Raw genomic sequence first — 20,188 nt, 5'->3', positions numbered from 1 at the left:
CTAATAGTTGGAAGCAACCAGCATGTGCTTCAGTAGGAGAATTTATAAGTCAACTGTGATACATCCAGACAATGGAATATTATTCAGCGCTGAAAATAAATGAGCTATCAAGCCGCAAAGAGGTTTGGAGGAATTTTAAATGCATATGCCTAAGTGAAAGAAGCCAATCAGGAAAGGCTACATACTATGTGATTCCAACTATAGGACATTCTGGAAAAGGCAAAACTATGGAGACAGTAAAATGTCAGTGGTTGACAGGGATTGGGGCTAGGGAGGGGTATGAAGGCAGAGCATTCAGAGGATTCTTAGGGCGCTGAGAATACTCTGTACGATACTATACCGAGGGATACGTCATTAGGCATTTGTCCGAGCCCACAGAATATACAACATCAAGAGGGAACCATAACGTAAATCAGGACTTTGGGCGACCATCATGCGCCAGTGTACATTTATCAGTTGTAACACATGCATCACTCTGGTGAAGGATGCTGACCGTGGGGGAGGCTGTGCATGTGTGGGGACAGGGGACATATAGGAAATCTTTGTACCTTCCTCTCAATTTTGCTGTAAACCAAAAACTGCCCTAAAAAATGAGACAATAAAAAAATAGCATATGATACTGCTAAGAATCAAATACATATTTGCATTCAGAAAAAAGTGTAATATTTTGCAATTTGAACCCTCACGTGCATGTAAACAAAATTTAGACACGTTAAAAAGCTCTACCTGGCGTTTGTGTGCTTCCTAATGCCAAGTCATCCTCACTGCAGTTGTAAAATCTTCTTCCAAGAACGTGAGTTAATGTTGACTTTTACAACTGTTCTGGCCTGGATGACTATGAAGGGGAAGCTGTGATGCTTACGGCCACAAGATCAAGTGCTCTAAAGGGAGCAAGTTTCAGGTTCCGTTTGACCTTGGGCAAGTAAGAGACTCGCTCACCGTCCTTTCTCCCACTTGTAAAGCTGAGTAAGAACAGTACCCATTTCACAGAGTCGCTGTGAGGAACAATCGAAGACCATGCCTGTAAAGTGCCTAGCACATTGGAAGGACCCAATAAATACTGTAATTTTTTCTATTTTTACCAGTCATAAAGTCATAATGTAAGCGAGGCATACCAGGAACAGTTAAGGGAGAGGGACTATGAAAGACTAGTTTCTGGCTTACAATAACAATTTCAAAATTATAAGCTGTTTATGTCCTGGAATGATTTTTTTTTTTTTTTTTTTTTACAACATACCAGTTATTTCCTTCCTTTTTTTTTTTTTTTTTTTTTTTAAAGATTTTATCAGGGAAGGGGAACAGGACTTTATTGAGGAACAGTGTGTACTTCCAGGCCTTTTTTCCAAGTCAAGTTGTCCTTTCAATCTTAGTTGTGGAGGGCGCAGCTCAGCTCCAGGTCCAGTTGCTGTTGCCGTTGCTAGTTGCAGGGGGCTCAGCCCACCATCCCTTGCAGGAGTCGAACTGGCAACCTCGTGGTTGAGAGCCCACTGGCCCATGTGGGAATCGAACTGGCAGCCTTCGGAGTTAGGAGCACGAGCTCTAACCGCCTGAGCCACCTAGAATGATCTTTTCTAAGTCTCTTTTCTGGGCCCTAGTTTCCTGACCTGTTAAATGGGCACATAAATACCTGCTTCCATCTTAACGCTGTTTTGAAAATTAAATGAGAAATTATGTGGAGAATTCCTTGTAAATTAACTTTAAAAATGTCTTATTGGGCACCTATTTTGTGAAAAGCCCTGGGCTAGGTAAGTTGAACAAAACGAACAACAACAAAACAAGAATAAAACTTGGGGCAATCCTTAAAAAAACTATTATAAAAATTTAAGATGGCATCATTGGTTAAAAATCTCTCAGCCCAAAACTTTGATATTTGCTTATTTATGGGTAAAAATGTTTTAAATGAGCTTCATTTCACATTGCCATGCAATAAAGTACATATTATAGTACTAAAGAACTGGAATTATTTTAGAAAGTCACACCCAGGCCTTGCTTATTCAATAGTTACTCATTGAGTGTTTCCCACCAACTGGGGTTGGGCAAAAAAGATTCGAATGTTAACATTAACAGCTGGGAAGTTAATTATTGCTCCCTATTTTCATAAGGTTTATCAAAATTTAACTGAACTTCCTTAAGGCACTGAGCCACCTGGTGACCTCGTGGTCTGAGTGGGCAGGGAATCACAGCACAGGACCAAAGGGAGGACTGGAGAGCGAGGCTTTCAGCAAGTCCCTCTCTGCTCCAGCTGGGCTTCACAGCCAGGAGGAAGCTGGACAGGAAACATGAGTGCTTTCGCGCTCGGATTCTGCAGCCAGCCCAGCCCTGGTGCATGTTCCTGCCTTAGCACTAATCTAGCTGCCCCTTCTGCCTCTGCGCCTCGGTTTCCTCATTTGTAAAATGAGCACAATAACAGCACATTCCTCAAAGGCTAACTGTGAGGATGAAAAGATAGCACATAAACCTCCTCTCTCCCCAGAGCAGAGTGTGACACAGGAAAGGATCCATTAAATATTTCAAGAGATGAGAATTATTAGTTGTTATTGTTTTACAAGTAGTATGCAAAATATCCTCTCTTTATAAATTAGTATGTTGACAGGAGTTTCTCAAACAAGACAATTTTATGTTAGAAAGACTCTTCTACAGGAAAGGAGAGGGTGGGAGAGAGGGAGGGAAGGAACTAAAGCATGAAAGTGGGTCCCTGTTCCCACAGAACTTTCAATTTGGTAACAAACACTTGCAGATTGATAGCGAGAAGATGGAGTCTGAGCTGTAATTAGATGTAAACAAATGCAAACACTTCCACCTCTGAGCTGGCTCCAAGGGCTGATAACCACAGCAGAACAAAAAGTGGGGCCATGGCAGTTCCCTGACGTCTTGGTTCCAGTTAGATATAAGATCTGTGCTCACTGGGTATGTTCAGAGAGTTACTTAATGAAGCCTTCACACAGGGGTTATGTAGGCGAAGAGAAGCAGTCTACTGGGATCAGAGGAAGATGGGTAAACAAGCACACAAAAAAAGATAAACCATAAAAACAAAAACAGCCATAAAACCAATGAATGTTCTAATAATAAAGAACAATGTGTTTTCAGAAACTAGGTGTGGAAGGAGTTGAGGTGGCGGAACTGTTCTTTTACGTATAAAGCTTTAAAGGGTAAAAATGAAAACTTACCAAGATTTAATTTTTTTAAGGGTCCTCCATTTGCTAGCTTTAAAGATAATAGTGAATCCCTGGGTCTTCCCTAAGATGGTGTCCCCAAACCCATCCCTCTGAGGTTTAGGGCAGGGCGGGGGAATGACCTGCGCCTGTCTGGCCCTGCTCCCAGTTCAGTACTGACAGGAAACGGGTGCAAAGGGCAGTGGGGGAAGAGATACTGCTAAGTCCCCTTTCTGGCTAGCCAGAACTTTTATGAACAGTTTCTCTGAGAGTGGTTTACAGAACATTAGTCCCGGAAGATATTTCCAAAAACAAATCAAATAGGTTTGGAAAAACACTTGACCGGCATTCACATTTGGGACTTTCTCCAGGCACATTAGCATTTTAAGAGCTCCGAGAAGTCTTGCAGCAAAGAAACCAGTTTATATTTGTTTAACCATGTAACTGGGAAACTTTGGGGTCCTGGCCAGTTTATGGGGCAGAGGATGGGGACCGAATCCTCCCTGGAAGCAGAGATGGAGAGGAGCATATTGATGGGCTTCTCAGGGAGGGAAAGAGATACTGTTGGAAGAAAACAATTGAGAAGCTTGTTGCAATTCAAGGTGCTGTGGTGGATGGTGGGTGGTGGGAGGCATGTCTGAGGGTCATCACTCTGTCTTCAAAGCGGGGGTGGCCGCCAGCTAGCTGGGGAGTTAAATTTGCTGACTCAGGTATGCAAGAGGGGGCTCTACCCCCAAAAGACTGTCTGCATTCTTTCTCATTCACCATCCAGCAGCTCATTTCAGCTAAATGCAGTCATGAAGACTACTGTTATACTAATACTGGCTAACATTTGTTGAGTGCTTTCTTCTGTGTCACGTATTCTTCTAAGTACTTTATATGGATTAATATGATTATTCCTCATAGCAACCACATATGGTAGGGGCTATTATTTTCATTATATTAATGAGGAAATTAAGGCACACTTGAAATAACTTGAGAAAATATTTAAAGAATATATTGGAAGATGTATAAAACGCTAAACATACCCTGACCTGTATTTTACTAACAGAGTGTTCGGTTTTGCTATTAATATCCTGAGAAATACTCTTCAGGAAATGTTGGTGGTGACTCATTCCCTCTCTTAGCAGTAAGGGGACATTGGCCTTTCCTGGCTGGTGGGGTGCCAGCTGCCCACAGCCACCCTGCACTAGCGGTGGCCTGCTTTCCACAGCCCCTCTCAGGCCCCTTGTGAAACACAGATGGAGGAGAGCATACCGATGGGCTTGGGATCTTCTCGGCCAGCTCTCTCCAGTAAAAACAAAATGTGAGCCACACACGGAAGTTAAGAAATTTCTAGTAGCCACATTAAAAAAGAAATCAAAAGAAACAGATGAAATTAATCTTAATAATAGAGTCACTCTATTTACCCCAGATATCCAAAATATTATCATTTCAACACTTTTCAAGCACTCAGGAGCCACATGGGAGTCCTGGCTACTGTACAGGAAGCTGCATTCCAGGCATTGGTGTTTGCAGAGTGAATGCTGGAGGCAGTGTGATATGCTACGTACTAAGAGTTTGGGCTTGGGAGTCACAGAGACCAGTGTTCAAATCCCGACTGCTCCATATTCAATTTCTGTGACCTTGGGTAAGTCACTTAAACCCTCTGTGCCTCAGTTTCCTCATCTATGAAATGGGGATAATAATGGTTCCTCCCTAATCCACAGAAAGTACTAAAACAGGGCCTGAGGCATAGGAGTACTCCAGGAGTGCTGGCTGTAGGGACTCATTCCTGAAAGTGAATACCCTTTTAAGGCTGCTGGAATGAAGGGGCTCCAGGGCTTCCTGCTATCTGACATTTGTTGCAGCTCCTGGGTGGCCCTAAGGCTGAACGTTGCCTGTGGTGGGTCTAGGTATCACTCCCATATCAGAGATTAAAGAGCAGATGGGCAGGAACTCTTTAAAAAGGCTTCTAAGCAACTCCTGGAGAGTGTATCTCCCACATTCTTCTGATACACAAGTTTCCCAGTTTACACAGCACCGAGGACGAGTTTATGCTGCACAGTGTGCACTACAAACCCCTTCTCGTCCTGATGTCCACGTTCCATGACTACAGCAACGAATGATTGCAGGTGACCTCACCAGGAACCCTCCCAACCACAGACCACCTTCCGGTAGCACTCTGGCTCAGCTCAGATACTTAGCTCTTGCTGTGACAACTTAACTATTAAATGAACTAAAAGCCTAATATCTTTCTGCATAGCTGTGAGATAACTTAAATGCTCTCACCTCTCACTTGTTTATTCATTGCTTAAATCCAGTGCCATTCCCAAAACCTCATTTGGGTCGCACTTTTGAATATCATCTTTCTAGGCACTTTTCACAGACAACTTCTCCTAGATTTGCAGCCTTGAAAGAACATAGGATTGGGAAGTAAGAGGCGAGTGTTCAGGGACCATTTTTCCATTTTTTCTAGCTCCAAGATTATGAATCTCTTCAAAATTCTAAGCCTTGATCTTCTTATCCATGAAGAGAATAACTGGAAGTTCTCTCTAAAATCCCCTCCTATATTAAAAATCTATGAGTTCTTAAATTTTAAAAGATAAAAGTGAATAATGCTGAAAAATGAAGTCCTAAGATTCCAAAGGGCAAAACCCAACAGAGTCTCACTGTCCCTCTTAGAGAGGCTACAAAAGAAATAACCAAGAGTCGCGGGTGGGGGGTCAGAGGAGACAGGATACCACCAATGGAGAGAGACCAACACAAAGTAAGTGGCTGTAGCTGATGTTAGATAACACCAAGGGCGGTACAGTGTATACATCTGCAATATTTACTGTGAAGTTATTATTGTGGACCTGCTAAAACAGATAACAGTTTCTGAAAACCACTTTTATTCTAATCTGACTGGTTACAATACAACAGCATCAGATATGAGCATTTGGAAACCGGCTTAAAAGAAAAAAAAGTGCATTATCAAAATTGCCTTTGGAGAACCTATCTTACATTGCCCACAAAGCACAGAATAGGAACTCTGGGAAATAATGGGCTCATGTCTCCCACTTCTCTCCCCTCAGGAACATGTGCTCATACAGGGCTGATTCTCACACCACTAACTCTCCTATGTCTGCTCTCTCACTGGCTTACTCTTTCTCTCTGGTGTGCACTAAGTGCAAAAGAACATAGTTGCATTCTTAGGTATCCAAAACTTCCTTTGTAAGTGTTTCACCCATGCACCAGGAGAACACATTCCCATAATAAAGTATACTGGCTTAAAATTGACAGCTGCGCTTGTAGATACCAATTAGAAATAAAAACAACAGCATGCCTTTTCTGTTGGCATAGACAATGGCTTTTAATGACAAGTCCTAAATAAGCCTTTCTTAGTCTATTGCTCTTCACCTGTGTCTTGGACAAACTATACTGCCCTCTCCACTATGGTTTCCTGCAATGTAGTCCTGGGACAGCATGAAATCTACAGTGTGTGAAATGTTTACAATAAAATAAGGAAGCCATGTATGACATAAATGTCTTCAAATAAAGACAATGAAAAAGACAGCCACAGTCTTGGGGAAATATTTGCAAACTTCATATCTGACAAAGGGTTTATATCCAGAATATATACAGAACTCTCAAACTTCAATCATAAGAAAACATCCTAGTTTTTTTTTGTTTTTGTTTGTTTGTTTGTTTGTTTTTTTAATGGGCAAAAGGTTTGAACAGACACTTCACCAAAGAAGATACATAGAAGGCAAATAGGCACATGAAGAGATGCTCGGTCGTTAGGGAAATGCAAATTAAAACTGTGATGACATACCATTACACACATATCAGAATGGTTAAAATTAAAAAACAAAATACTGGCAATACCAAGTGCTAGAGAGGATGCAGTGGAAATGGAACTTTTATACCCTGTGGGGGTGGAACTGCAAAATGGTACAGCCATTTTGAAAAATAGATGGGCGGTTTCTTAGAAAGTTAAGCATATTCTTACCATATAACCCAGCAAGTTCACTCCTAAGTATTTACCCAAATGAAATGAAAATTTATGTTCACCCAAAAACCTGTATGCAAATGTTGATAACGACCTTATTTGTAACTGTCAAAACTTTGTCCCTCCACTGGATAACGGATAAACAAACTGTAGTATTCCCATATAATGAAACACGGCTCACAATAAAAAAAGATGAATTACTGATACAGGCAATGTAAGATGAACCTCACATGCACTAACTATGTTTAGTGATTCTATTTCTATGACATTCTGGAAAAGGCTAAATTGCAGAGACAGAAAATGAGGGTGGACCACAAAAGACACCAGGAATTATTCTCTATCTTCATTGTGAGTTGGTTACATAACTGTATGTATTTGCTAAAACTTGCAAAACTGTACACCAAAAAGGATGGTGGTTGCTGCATATAAATTACACCTTAATAGAAAAATGGAAAGAAAACAGCAGGAAATAAAAATATTTGTAAAATAATAAAATTCTTAACAGAACAATGCCAAGGCCAATCACATCAACTTGAAGTTTTTCCATATGCCACAGGCGAACTGCATTTCCAACTCCTCCCTCTAATTCTAATGTCATATGGGAGATGGGGAATCAATAAAAAAGGATGCATTTGGCCAACATTAGCCCTTTGTTTTACTTTTTTCCTTCTCAAAGTTCCCCACTCACATGTACATGAACCACCACAGCTTGCATTTCCTCAGGCTACTTGTTGTGATTTCAGAATGCTATCTCCTTATTAATGATTTTCAGTTGCACAGAATATTCCCGCAGAAGTCCTGGACCCACAGAAGCAGACTTTGGTTACCGCTACAATAAAATGATTCCGTAATAGTCTGATGATCATAAACAACCTAACTTTGGTGGATACAAAGTTTAAAAACGTAAACCTCAATTGCTGGACAAAAATAGCACTTTATTAAATGAGCGGCTATTTATTCCCTCAGACAAAGAGCACCAATAGATTCTACCATATCTTACTTCAAAAAGACAACTCGCTTGGATGAAGGGTCTGAGGGCTTTCAGATTAGAGAGAACAAGCAGCTTAACCTGTTTCCTGGGGCACCTGGGAAGGTGAATAAATTAGCAAGTATCTGTAGGATCCTTTTGCCTCAGCACAGAATGGGTTTCTGAAGCAATGGGACATAAACAACCAAGGTCTGATGCTAGGCGACAGGGAAAGAGACTGAAGATAAAGTAGGCAGCCCTCAGGCTGTCTCTGGATCCAGAAGTTAGGCAAGGGCTGGTGGAGAGGGCAGGAAAGCATGTCATACATCAAGGAGCCCTAATGTCAGGTCCAAACCTAACTCGCCGTTTTACATTCCCAACAGCAAACTGTCTCTGGGCTTAAAAACACAGGTGAGTGAAAAATCCTTGAATGGAAGATAAGGTAGTCTCAGTAGACACTGTGAAGTGAGGGTCTTTCTACTGGTAGAGTTAAAAAAAAAAAGAGGGCTATCAAGGTACTCAAGACAAAGGATCAAAAATTCACCTAACCACACTGCCTTCTGTGCTGAACAAAATTACTCTGATAAGTGGTTTGTTCCCCGTGGCTTTGTTCTTGGTACCAGCCCTGGGTTTGGGGGCTGACTCTGCTCTTTCAAATTGTTGCAAATGTAGCCTAACCTTATGATGATAAAGGTGAATCAAAGAATAAAGGAAGCAGGAAGGGGAAAAGGGGCGATAGGGAACAAAACTAAAACTAGAACGGAAACAGCAATTTTAGCAATGACAATGACAGCAAAGTGAAAAGTTACTTAAGAGACAACAACCAATTGCAATGTGTGAACCCTGTTTAGGTCACAACTTAAACAAATAGGCTGTAAAAAGGCATTTTGGGGACAATTCGAAAAATTTTAATATAGGTACTGTTTAGATGATGGGGAGAAATTATTGCTGATTTTGCTGACCATGACAAATAATGTCATAGTTATGTAAGAAAATATCTTCATTTTCTAGACATGTATGTTGGAGTATTTAGAGAGGAAATGTCATGATACCTGTGTTTAGTTGAAAACACTCCAGCAAAAGGGAAAATTAAGAAGCAAATGTTTAAAGTTCTTCATCATCATTAAATGTAGATGGTATGTTTATGTGGTTCATTTACCTATTAAATGGTTTTTAAAAAACAAGACGAAAAGTAAACTTTAAAACAAAACTTCAATGAATAAATGAGAACAAATGAAAGAAGGAACTGTTCCTGTATTAGAAGTTTCTTTTTTACTGTCCTTTAATGACTTTATTGGAGTACTGCACGATTAATTCCCATGTTTAAAAAAAGCAATATTTTTATATAAATGCCACAAAGATAAAGCTGAGGAAATAAGCTCAAGAATTCAGTTATTTAAAACAGTAATTCTCTCATAATTTACAAAGGATTTATATTTAATTTACAAAGGACTTATATTGACAAGTGAAAGGAAACTGAGCCAAAACAAAAAACCCCAATTGCAGAAACTATCTTTACAGATCAAATCAGTCCTGGGTTGGAGTGCCAGCTGTTTCCTTTATACATTGCGGACAAGTTCACGGACCTTCCTGAGTTCAGTTTTCTCATTCGTAAAATGGGAATAACTACAGCACATTCCGGAAGTAAATGAAATAACACACACTGTGCTTTTGCACTGCCCAGCACATGGCTCCTCAAATGTTGCCTGTTCTGTTCACAGGCTGAGGGGGAAGGATGTGAGGATATGAAAGTGTGTGGGAAAATGAAGGCAGGCTGGCTTCTCACAGAAATCACTAATTAGCCAATAACCACTGACCTGCTTGGGCCCAGACAGTTCTGCAAGTTCAGCCAAAGCTTCTGTTACTGCCTGGAACCCTCAAGCTGTCCCAGAATTGTTTACTTAAAGCCCCCTCAGAGATCTGCTCCTTGGCTCTGTCTCTCACTCCATTTGGGCCCAACTCTCAGTGCAACTAATCTCATCAGCTAATCTATGCTAAATTATTAATGGGATCCAAGAGGTTAATGTGTAACAAGTATACACTCCAACAGAGGCAGGCTGGAGACAGGAGGCCTCCATGAGTCATTAGAGTCTGGGTGGGAATTCTGGGTACCGGGCAGCCCTCCTCAAAATAAATCAAATTCTAGGGAGGCATTTTAAAACTGCTGCCAGCAAAAGTAATTTGTATGTGAATGATATCAAATCAACAAGGGGACAGACGAAAAATTCCTCTATTGACCAGACCAGGACAAAAGGGTATGTTTATGAGCTTTATGACCTTGGGTAAGTCAACTTTATAGACTTCTCTGTGTCTGTTTTTCCATTTGCAAAGTGGAGGTCGAGGTAAGGATTAAAATATACGTGTATGATCCACCACGTAAAGCATGTGGAATAATGTCTGCCCCACAATATATGCTCAATAAACGTTAGCTACTGTTAGTATCATTGACAGATTAGATTAGATGGAAGTCAAAAAAGATGCTCTGAAAACTTAAGTAAAAAGGATTTTCTAGATGGTGGCTTCTTCCACTTGTGTTCAATGTAATTTGGCCCACAGTGTAGCATGGTGGTATCAGATCTGGGTCCCTGTCTGCCCCACAGCCTCCCGGCTGTGTGACTTTGGACAAGTGGCTCAGCCTTTCTGAGCTGTGATTTTTTCTCAACTATAAAATAAGAATAATACCAGCCCTGCAGTGTTAATGAATGAATTACGTATGATACTGTATGGAATGTGTGTAGCATAGAGACCTCACATACTCATAATACAAGCCCCAAAAATGATGGCATTAATTATATTTTCCAGCCTTTATGATCATATCCTTGGGAGCCCCGCCAAGAAGTGACAGTGCATTCTAATGGGCGTGATGGACAGAATCCCCACTGCCAAATGGAGACTAAGCCATGGTATTCCCAACATCAGTCCAATAGGCACAAGGCAATCTAGCTGGGTTGAGAGGGACCCTCAGCTTTGACCAGCTCCGGTGTCCCCAAGAAGCAGCCATGAGGCATGTCTGGTTATTGACACTGTCTCATTTTCACCCCCTCCCCTCAAAAAAGGATGATGGGACCTTGACTTGGCTATTAGTCCTTGGCGACAAGTGCCATGGGGTTACAAAATGACTACACGCCACTAACCCCATTTCTTTTTAAACGACATTTTCTGATTATGAAATTATTATTGTGTTTCCCTGAAAATAAGACACAGACGGACAATCGTCTTTAGTGCGTCTTTTGGAACAAAAATTAATATAAGACCCAGTGTTATATTACATAAGACCGGATCTTATAGTAAAATATTTTATAGTAAATATAAAAATATATAGTAAAATATGTAAGACCGGGTCTTATATTAATTTTTGCTCTAAAAGACGCATTAGAGCTGATTGAACGGCTAGGTCTTATTTTCGGGGAAACACAGTATAGAGTCACAGTAAAAAATATAAAAATAAAATACAAAGGTAAAGATTGCCTATGTTCCTGCCAACCAGAAATAATCCCTGTTAATATTTTCACGCATATTGCTTCAGATCTTTTCTTTACATGCACATGTACCCACACACTTTACTATTTTTTTAAAAAATGAGATCATACCATGTGTACTAAATCATCACTGCCTGTTCAATATATATTTCTGGGTTTGTTAACATAAACCTATGCCATTATTTTTAATGGCTGCATAGGAATCTATCAAATGCGTACCTCCTAAGTACTTACGGACACTGAGGTTGTTTCTAGCCCTTTGCTATAACAAACAACACTGCACTGAGTATTCTCCCATAAACGCCTTTACACAGTTGTCCAATTACTTCCTTAGAAGTGGCATTGATGGGTCAATGAGTGTACAATTCCTAAATGCCTTAAGAAACAAAAAACAGCTGGCCTTACTGAGATGGGAAGGTGAGAGAGGTATTTTAGTAACAGAAAAACACTGTCTTTTAGGCCCAGGCAAACAAAACCGTCTTCTGTTGTCCTACTCCACTGCCTTTCGCTCACTCACCCACCAGAAAGCATGTCTATGTCACTGAGAAGAATAACTAAATCCTCTTGTGCAAAATTCAGGGTCAAATAGAGGGTTTACATGACAGAACTTGGGGGTTCATCTGGAAATGCAATGTGAAGGATTGGAAGAAAGTGGCTTACAAAAGCAACACACTCTCCTGAATGGCTCCCAGGCACCTGCCACTTGCCCCTCCTCTCGGTATGTGGGCAGACAGGCAGTCAGCTCAATGAAGTCTACTGAGGACCCATTGTGTATGGGACACTGTAGTCACAAGGGCATACATACCATAGGAAAGAGAAGCCTCCCCACTCCCCATCCTGAAGCCTGAGGAACTTACCAACACGATGAAAATCACAAATAAATGCAAATACACTCAAGTGCCCCAACTGTACACACAGACATAATCAATGACTGTGATACAGAGACACTGTAGAAAGGGCAGCCACTGGGCCAAGAGAAACTTGCAAGAAATAAAATCTGAAAATGCCGCAGGACGTATAGAGAAAACAAGAAGACAGACCGGGCTCTCAGCCCTCCCATTGGCTAGCAGGGTGACCTCGGGCAAGTCCCACAGCCCTTAGAAATTATGATAGGTTACCGAGAAGCTCCAAGCTTCATCACAAGAACCAGACTAGCTTTGGGTTTGGTATTTTGAGTTTTCCTTCCATTGCTATAGTATTTTGATTTCTATTGTCATGATCTGTTTTTAAAAAATCTGCCATACAGTGATTGTCTATCCTCTACAAAACATGTTCTGGGAGTCTTCATTATTTCATACTCACTTAGTCCTGACGATACCCATGGAAGGTACATATTATTCTTACGTTACGCTCTAAATGTGCTTGAGGTCACCTTAATAACTGGAATAAAGATAATTCCTGGTTTTATCTACATGGCACAGAGGAATTAATAAATACTTTATCTGAATAACCGCCCCCGTGAATGAATAAATTAAGTTGTAGACATCTTACTAAACCCATGAAGTTTTCACTACATAAGACTCCTACATATATCACAATTTTTTCTTGAAAATTAGACATACATGAAGAATCAGAAATGAACAAAACATATTCCCTCTGTAGGCAGTAGTGTAAGAGCCTCAGTACCCTGCCCTGGGCAGACTCCCATGATCCAGCAACTAAAGGGTTACCTAGAGCTCGGCAGGGGGCTTTAGGGGCCTGTTTGAAGGCTTGGGCTACCTTAAATTCTGATGAGTTGGTAGTGAATATATAGGGTATCACTCCTGGAAATAGATAACAACATCCCAGGACTACAGTTTGCTCATCTGTGAAGTATTAGCATGGTAGCCTAGAGTTAATTGCTAACGTTTCCTCCAGCTTAAATATTCTACCATCACATGAGAAGAAAAGACATAGAAATCAATAATGGAGAAAGCCAAGGGCCAACCAAGCAGCAAGCTATAGACAGTGGTTATTGCCTTAACTACAAATTCAGCAGGGACTCTCATATTTAGCTGAACTTCTGAATCTCTTGGAGCACTTAGTAAACCTCATTTCACTTGCAGAGGAGAGGAGTTTGTTTGTTTGTTTGTTTTTCTAAAGAATCTGCATTTGTATGAGGCTCCCGAGGTACTCCTAAAATTTACTCTTGGTTACCAACCACTGCTCATGCAGGCAAATCCCTGCAGCTGAATGGATTGGTGCTTGAAAAGAAGATATTTTCCTCTCTGGCCAGAGGGACCTCTCCCACGCCCCCACCTATATTCACTCCCTGTGCAAAGGCTACCTGGTTTCGGAGGTTTCCATGACCTGCTGGTCCATCCCTCTAATGGCTGCTGGTGAATTGCGCCATATTCCAAAGTTCTTTCCAACTGTTCTGAGCCTCCTACATCTGAATTCAAAGAAAGGGTGCAGAAGCAGCTGGAAGAGAGAAATCAGAGTAGCATAGTCCAGCAGCAACCTTTGGAATTGCCGATCAAAACTGCTGGGCTCCTGATTTCATCCCACAGGATGAAGGAAGGGCCCACCATATTGATCACTCGCAAGCAAAGACCAGAAGGAAAAATAAAAGTTGGCAGGGGTGATTTAGAATGTGGCACCAATAACAACTAGCACCAATTTAATGACTAGAACCCAAATAAGCTTTTCTGAAAAAGTAAGGCATCTTCCAATGTCTTCAATCTTCACTTTTCAGATTCCCTCTTCTTTGTGTTTTTAACAAGATTTGACAACGATTTGTCCAGAAAATCAAATCAACTGTCCACTGACTTGGGTAATTTTAAAAAATAAACCTTGAGGATATTTTGAGTTATGATATTCTCTCTCTCTCTCTCTCTCTCTCTTTCTCTCTCTCTCTCTCTCTCACACACACACACAAATGCACACACACACACATCATTCCTAGACAGAGAGAAACTGGTTGTGGAATAAGACAGGAAAACATGGGTTGTCATTAGTCTAGCTGTGAAATCTTGGGTCAGCTGCTTCATATCTGAAAGCCTCAGCTCTTTTACCCAGTACAGTGGAGGTAAGAATGGTACCCACCTCGTAGGGCTGTGGCAAGGATTAAGTGAAGCAGTATATGTAAAGTACTTTGTACAATGCCAGTGGAGAATAGGACCATAAGAAATGGTAGGTTTTAGAAACTACCATTTGTTTTTCTTGCTGCCACTTTAGGGCAGCAGAATGTCACAAAGTACCACTGTTCAATAAACTGATTAGTGAAAATATTATTTATCCTTCGAACATATATTAGTAAGATAGAAGAGAAGGAATCCATATTTCCTTTCTAGCACATGATATATATATACATACGTGTGTATACATATACATATGTATATGTGTATATGTATGCATGTATATATATACATATATATGTATGTATGTGTGTGTATATATATATATATATATGAATGTAAATACTCGTGTATAAACTTTGCACCTGCTAACTCAGATTTGGGAAGTCAAGAAGTAAAGTTCAACATTCTTAATAGCAAAGCCAAAAAAAATGTGAAAAATGTCTTGCAGTTGAACTTGCTAGCAGCTGACAGTCTTGGCACCACGCAAGCTGCTGGGACTATTGTTTCTAAGTGCCTCCTCTCTGAGCCTCCCCGCCCCCAGCCCTGGGCTCTTCAGAGAGTCCAACAGACAGTAATTCAGTTATAGCCCACCTCGCTTTGGTGGTAACACAGCACTGGATGGTGGATGGGATAAAGCCAAAAGTCCTACGATGCTAAAACCTATGACTTGGCTACTCCAGGTGAGAGGTAGCCAGTGTTCTTTTATGAAAGAAATAATAGAAGAACTTTAGAAATAATAACTCCAGGAGGGAATAGGACACTGCACTCTGTCTTGGTGGAAGACCCTGATACAGCTATGAGATAGCACGAGTAATCATTTGGGAAGCATTTTAGGAAACTCCCTGAGTTTTGGTCTTAAATTTTGGTCTTATTTGGAGATGCCAGAAAGATCCTAAGAAGTTATTTAATTCAGAGAAGCAACTTTAAAAAAAAACAAAAATAGGAAGAAGGATAAAGTCTTAGAAACAATAAGTCCAAGAATTAAAAAAAAAAAGTCTATTAACAAACATTCTAAATAGAGGACCCAATTAAGAGATGATTTCTAATTATATGCTATCATCAGCAAGAAAATAATGAGGCTTCCAAGACAGTGAAAGGTTGCTTCAAGACTGCAGACTGAGAAACATAGACAAGCATAAGCTTTCCAGGGTGCCCAGAAGGACATATCCCTGACGATGGCCAAACACGTCAACACAAAACCTCAAGAATCTGGCCAGGATAGAAGGAAATCTAGTTATGGGCACATACACATTTGACAGAAACCTGACAGTGAAATCTACGGTGCCAGTGCTATATTTCCTGAAGCCACAGAACATTAGCTAAACTAAAATTGATAGGACAAATTCCAAGAAACACATAGTTTTCATGAGTCCCATTTGGAAAATTTTTTGTAGCTTTACATGGTTAAAAAAAAAAAAAAGAATAGAAAACACCAAGAGAACACAAGCAATTGGTGGTTGAGGATAGAGCTGTAAGAGCGTCAAAGACATGACGAAAGCTTCACCATAAATATTAGCAACTTCAACAAAAATAGGCAGCTCTGCTCATAATGGGCTTCAAAGTCACTGCTGTCTGAGTTTAAATCCTGGCTTTGTCACTTCTCAGCTGTGCAACCTTGGACAAGTTACTACGACTCTCTCTAGCTGTCACATCTGTACCATGGGGATATACCTACCTCACGTGGAGACTGAACAAAAGACAGTGTAGATGGTAGTGCTTCATAGCCTGTGAAAGATCGACATCTTGGTAGCATGGCAATTAACCTTAACCCATCTCACAGAAGTAGGCTCTCCGCTTAAGCCAGAAGCAAATACCTGAGGTGTCACATGTATGCCTTCCTGTTGAGGGCTCTCTGTGGGGAGTGCTGCTCCTATAGATAATGTGGGGTTTGTTTTGTTCCTCTTCTTCTTGTCCATCAATGGATAGTAGTGGTTCAATAAAATAATCCCCATCCTGGGACCGGAATGTGCCCAGCTGCAAATGAAGCAATCAGAGATTGATTTAATACAACTCAGTCATTAGAGGAAAGAGAACCTATGAAACAGTTTAAAGTGCAGATGGCCCCATTTTACCCAATCGCTTTCTCAGTAGGGCTGCTTAAACTGAAAATGCTGCCGACATACTCAGAGAAGCAGTTTATTGTCACTGTCTGCCATATCAGTTCCTTAACCTTGATTTGACTCTATTTTGTTGCACCCACCCTCCAAATCCGTCTCTAAGAAATACTTCCTTGGTACTTAAATTTGAATCACATACTCCCTTCTTCTATAGGCTGTTTAAAGAGCGTTTCTCTGTGTTAAGACACCCTAGAAACTTACTAGGAATAAGTGTGAGCCCCAAGGGAAAAGCTGACCCATGGAAGCCTTATTAATTAAAATTCAGGCAGCGTATGTTGGCCACAAGGCACTCAAGGTGGTACCACCTGTACCACTGGCACATGAGTCTTTCACCACCCCTTCCCTTTGCAATAGGGAGTGATGAGGTACAAGGCTTTGGAGTCACGCTGACCTAGGTCCCAGTACCAGCACCACCCCTTACCCACCTGCCTTGGGTAAGTTTCTTAAGTACTCTGAGCTTCAGCTTGCTTGTTTGTCAATTTGGGATAGAAATACTTACTGTAAAGAGTTATCCTGCAGATTAAATTAGATAATGCATTTAAAGTGCTTAGCAAAGTGACAACTTATAGGGGCTTAGAACACATTAGTGGCTTTTGGTGGTGTTTGCCTCTAACCACCAGGACACGATTTGTGTTTGCCAAGCATTCTCAGCACCTTGGAAGAGGTAACTCTTTCTCCTCCCCTTCCCACATACCCACAAGTTTTGCAAATGATAAATGATGCCTCAAGGGTGAACTACCGAAACCAAACATTACAAGAGCACTAAAAAAGTTCCCCATGTCATGCTCGTGGGCAGTGTTTAAAGGGAAAAATTAAGTTCTTCTCTCTTCCTCCATTGTTCCTTTTCCTGCACTGAGGAAGGAAGAAGAGGAAGGAGAGGAAGGGGAGGAAGAAGTGGAAGAAGAGGAGGAAGAAAGAGGAGAAGGAAAGAAAGAAAGAAAGCAAAGCAAAGCAAAGCAGAGGCCTCTTACCTCCTATGCACACAAGGGAAATGACTGTCCCTAATGGTCACAGGTAGCATTAGCATCATCCAGTAATTTGTTAGAATTTCAAATTATCATGCTCCACCTCATTTCTGACCTATTGAATCAAAATCTCATGTCAGGGCCCAGGAATTGGAATTTTGATAAGCACTCCATGGTAGTATCTTATGCTTGATAAAGTTTGTGAAGCATTAGGCTGAGACATAGGTCCCCAAACCCAGCTAAGTGTCAACATTGCCTGGGAAGTTTCAAAACATTTTTGATTTGGGGCATTACCCCTTATCCGCAGATTTGGAATTTCTAGGGGTGAGGTCTAGAGACTATATATTTTTTAAAATCTCTCCACGTGCTTCATGAGCCACTGGCTTAAAAAGGTGGAGAGTTCTGGTGTGGTCAGACGAACCAACAGAGTAGTTGGTTTCCAGAGAAGTGATTTAACAAATTTATTCTCACCCAGGCACCTCTGTTTTTAGTACACAACTCTAGTGTTCTCTGAGCACAGAGGATACACACCTCCTAGAACAGGCCATAAACACTGGGAAAGATCTGACACCTCTGATTGGTAAAAAGGGAAACCGAGGCCCAGAGGGAGGAAGTGACTTGTCCAAGGTTCCCCTTCAGTGACAAAGAAGCAGCTGAAGAATGCCAGTGCAGAATCTAGAACTCAGGTATCCTGATTTCATTGCTTTTTTAAAAAAAGAACTTTGAAATTATCTTTAGGAACATAGATTCAGTCTCTAGAGGGTTAAGAGTGTGGGTCAGAAAGACTGGGTGGAACCCCAACTCTGCCGCTTATAGTTGTGAGACCTCAAGCAAGTCTCCAACTCTCCAAGCCTCAGTGTCCCCATCTGTAAAATGGGTTTGAAGATTGGGTTGTTGTGAGGATTTTGTATGAGATAATGCATATATAAAGTACTTCTTACAAGTCAAGGCACATAATAAGAGTGCAATAAATGGTATCTATACAACGCCAAATTAATTTTGTTGTTGAGTCACAAAATAACTGCTCGATCAAAGAGTAATCTTTCTTGGTCAAGGCGAACATTTATTCAAACATAGGAACTAAGTACCCACAATATACAAGGCTCCAATATGAGAGAGAAATGGATGGATGTTGATCCTGATGCCAAGGAGAATGGGACAGAACATGCGTATCAAGAACTATAAGACAAGGGAGAGAACACTGAGAATCATAGAGACAGAATCTAGGACAGTGGAGAAGCAGAGATGATAGCAGTCTGTAGGATTAGGAAGAGGTTTCCTCTGAAAGAAGATATGTAAGTTACACTTTGAAAGAAGGGTATAATTTGAGCATGAGAAGCTGGGTGAGATAAACAAGTAAATCCAAAGGCCCAAAGGCAACGAGGTAGGATTAGGATAGGAGGGAAATTCAGAGAAAAAAGCAAAAGCAGATTGCCTGACATACAGGATTTGTGGAGGAAAGCTGGAGAGACCACCCTGGACGTGGTGTGACGGGTGAGAAGGTATACTGTAAAAGGTCTGAAGTGCCAGATGGGGTTTATATGTTCACTAGGCAGTGAGGAGCTATGTAAAGTAAGTGAGCCTTGTAGTGACGTGATCTTGTGCCGAGTCATCATTAATCGGTAGTGGTGGGTGTCAGGGATTCGAGAGAAATGACTGGAGGAGAAGCCAGATGGAAATGTTTCTTAGACATCAGTTCCAATGACAGAGCCGGAGAGACGAGAGCTAGAAATAGGGTACGGATGCTCAAGAGGTGAGAGACACATTTCAGATGGAATTCAGGGACACTGATACCTTACTGCTCAGGTAGGGTCAGGCGGGGTGGGGGAGATTGGCATGGCCCCCCCTAAAGAGTGAAATATTTACTGGAAGAATTTCTGGGCGGGCCACTAGGAACTTCACAATCCCACTGCCACAAAAAATGGTAAGGGGAAGTCTTGGGAGGAAAGATAAATGCCAGGGGGAAGACACAGTGAGCGAGGGTTGGGGCTCGATTCATCACGGAAGCCCGCATGTCTTTAGGATGTACACCAGACCGTTTTCTCCCAAAAGAGGCAGATTGTAAATGAAACGCAATATAAACGCAGTTATCCTGGTCTAATTAGTCTTGTCGTGGTCCTAAGAAGTCCCGGCCTTCAGTTCCCTAAGAGTGACCATTTGTAGTTCCACGTGCGGGTTACTACCTAAAATCTCCAACAGAAATTAAGATCCTGCGCAGCAAAATATTTATACAACTGCTGGGGCCACTCAGCGGGGTGCGGAGGCGGGGAGAGAGGAGGAGTAAAGGCTGTTTACAAACTTGTCCTACGGACGCAGCCCTATCCGTAAGGCTCTAAAATTGGGGTTACAGTCTAGGTATCTGTGGGGCGTTCTGCCGTTCTTGGTTCCGGCGCCTGATTTATGCACACCTCCGCCGTAACCTTGCGAAGACAGAAGGATTTCTGCACTCTGGTCCTAGGTCTTGGGGCAGCGATGA

General features: G+C 41.3%; 1 protein-coding gene across 1 annotated transcript in view; it reads right to left on the bottom strand.

Moving 5' to 3' along the window:
• Positions 1 to 20,188, bottom strand: part of ADAMTS9 (ADAM metallopeptidase with thrombospondin type 1 motif 9) — a gene marked incomplete at its 5' end in the record, with an annotated part of 160,709 nt that overhangs the window by 137,955 nt on the left and 2,566 nt on the right. The window contains one exon of the mRNA XM_081072616.1: positions 16,445 to 16,604. Within this exon, the coding sequence (XP_080928742.1) occupies positions 16,445 to 16,604 (160 nt within the window). The remainder of the gene's footprint in view (positions 1 to 16,444; positions 16,605 to 20,188) is intronic.

This window comes from Rhinolophus hipposideros (assembly GCF_964194185.1).
Source record: "Rhinolophus hipposideros genome assembly, chromosome: 14".
NCBI lineage: Eukaryota > Metazoa > Chordata > Mammalia > Chiroptera > Rhinolophidae > Rhinolophus > Rhinolophus hipposideros.
The sequence above is the reverse complement of the archived record's forward strand: the minus strand, read 5'-3'. Positions and strand labels throughout refer to the sequence as shown.